The sequence below is a fragment of the Solanum verrucosum genome, unplaced genomic scaffold (assembly GCF_900185275.1).
Source record: "Solanum verrucosum unplaced genomic scaffold, falcon-dt-bn FXZP01000007.1, whole genome shotgun sequence".
NCBI classification, from domain to species: Eukaryota; Viridiplantae; Streptophyta; class Magnoliopsida; order Solanales; family Solanaceae; genus Solanum; species Solanum verrucosum.
In genome coordinates this window covers 3,627,575-3,629,108 of record NW_026020177.1, presented here as the reverse complement: position 1 = coordinate 3,629,108, position 1,534 = coordinate 3,627,575, and the positions used below count along the sequence as shown (strand labels likewise).

The window sequence follows — 1,534 nt, the reverse complement described above, 5'->3', positions numbered from 1 at the left end:
AGGTGGGAAGATTTGAATATGGACTTTATTGTTGGTTGTTTACCCCGCACTCGGTGACAACATGACTCGATTTGGATTATTATGAATCGTATGATGAAATCGGCTCATTTCATCCCCATCAGTATTTCTTATTCGGTGGAGGACTATGCTAAGTTGTACTTGAGAGGAATGGTTAGGTTACATGGAGTGCCCTTATCCATTATCTCTGATCGTGGTACCCAATTTACCTTTCAGATTTGGAAATCTTTCAAAGGGTCTTGGTACTCGTGTTAAGCTTAGTACGACCTTTCATCCACAAATTGATGGGAAAGCAAAATGTATTATCCAAACTTTGTAAGATATGTTGAGAACTTGTGTGATTGACTATAAGGGTAATAGGGATGATCAGTTGCCTTTGATTGAGCTTTCTTACAACAATAACTATCATTCCAACATTGGTGTGGCTCCATTTGAGGCTCTTTATGGTAGGAGGTGTAGATATCCTATATGTTGGTTTGAAGTTGGTGAATTTGCCTTGATAGGTCCTGAGTTGGTAAATGAGGCTATGGAGAAAGTTCATCTTATTAGAGAAAGGTTGAAAACAGCTCAAAGTCAACAAAAGTCCTATGCCGATGTTAGAAGGAGAGACCTTGAGTTTGATGTTCATGATTGGGTTTAGTTGAAAATCTCACCCATGACAGGGTGATGAGGTTCGGAAAGAAAAAGAAGCTTACTCCCCGTTATGTGGGCTCGTATCAGATTTTGAAGTGTTTTGGTGAATTTTCTTCTGAACTTGATTTGCCTAATGATTTGGCATCGATTCATCTGGTTTTCCATGTCTCCTTGTTGAAGAAATGTGTTGGAGATCCAATATACATTGTTCCCTTGGAATGTTTGGGAGTTAAGAAGAATCTTTCTTATGAAGAAGTTTCGGTTGAGATTTTGGACCGGAAAGTTAAGAAGTTAAGAAATAAGGAAGATGCTTTCTTTGGAGGAATCAGTTAGTTGAGGGTGCAACTTGGGAGGTCGAGGCCGATATGAAGTCATGTGTCACTCCCCGAGCTACCCCCGAGATGCAGACGCGGGACCTAGGATCACAAGTGACCCTAAGCCAACCATGTTGGCATGACATGAGCATATTAAGAATAATAATAACTGATGCGGAAGCTAATCATAAGTAAGTCTGAAATGATGGGGAATACCCATTCTAAAACTAAATATATCAAATCTGAGAGTTTACTACAAGAGAAATATAAAACTCAAAGACTAAGCTGAATCTAACTATGTTTGATAATGGCCTCTAATTGACTAGAAGTGTTGGGACATGCCCCAGCTAAATCTAGAAAAACTAAAACTAAAACACTGAAATACTGAAGTAAATAACATGATTATTGTTCTCGGAGAATGCGGACTGTAGCTGAGCTAGAGATCGGGAAATGATCTATGCGTGATCTGGAAGTTGAGAACCTCAACCTACATCATGAGAAGATGTAGCATAGAGTATGCGTCAGCACTTGAAAGGTACTGAGCATGCAGGATAGAGTAAAGTTGAAAT

The 1,534-nt window shown here is 39.3% G+C and overlaps 1 protein-coding gene across 1 annotated transcript; it reads left to right on the top strand.

Annotated features, from left to right (window-relative positions):
- Positions 1-340: 340 nt before the first annotated feature.
- On the top strand, positions 341-984 carry LOC125829105 (uncharacterized). The gene is made up of 2 exons (XM_049508374.1): positions 341-528; positions 681-984. Exons 1-2 carry the CDS (start codon positions 341-343, stop codon positions 982-984), a joined length of 492 nt encoding a protein of 163 aa, XP_049364331.1.
- The last annotated feature ends 550 nt before the right edge of the window (positions 985-1,534 follow it).

Excerpts from the sequence above, each read along its gene's own strand:
- LOC125829105 (XM_049508374.1), top strand. The coding sequence starts at position 341 with ATGTTGAGAACTTGTGTGATTGACTATAAGGGTAATAGGGATGATCAG. Across the intron at positions 529-680 it reads TTTGCCTTGATAGGTCCTGA|GGTGATGAGGTTCGGAAAGA; the intron begins GTTGGTAAATGA and ends CACCCATGACAG.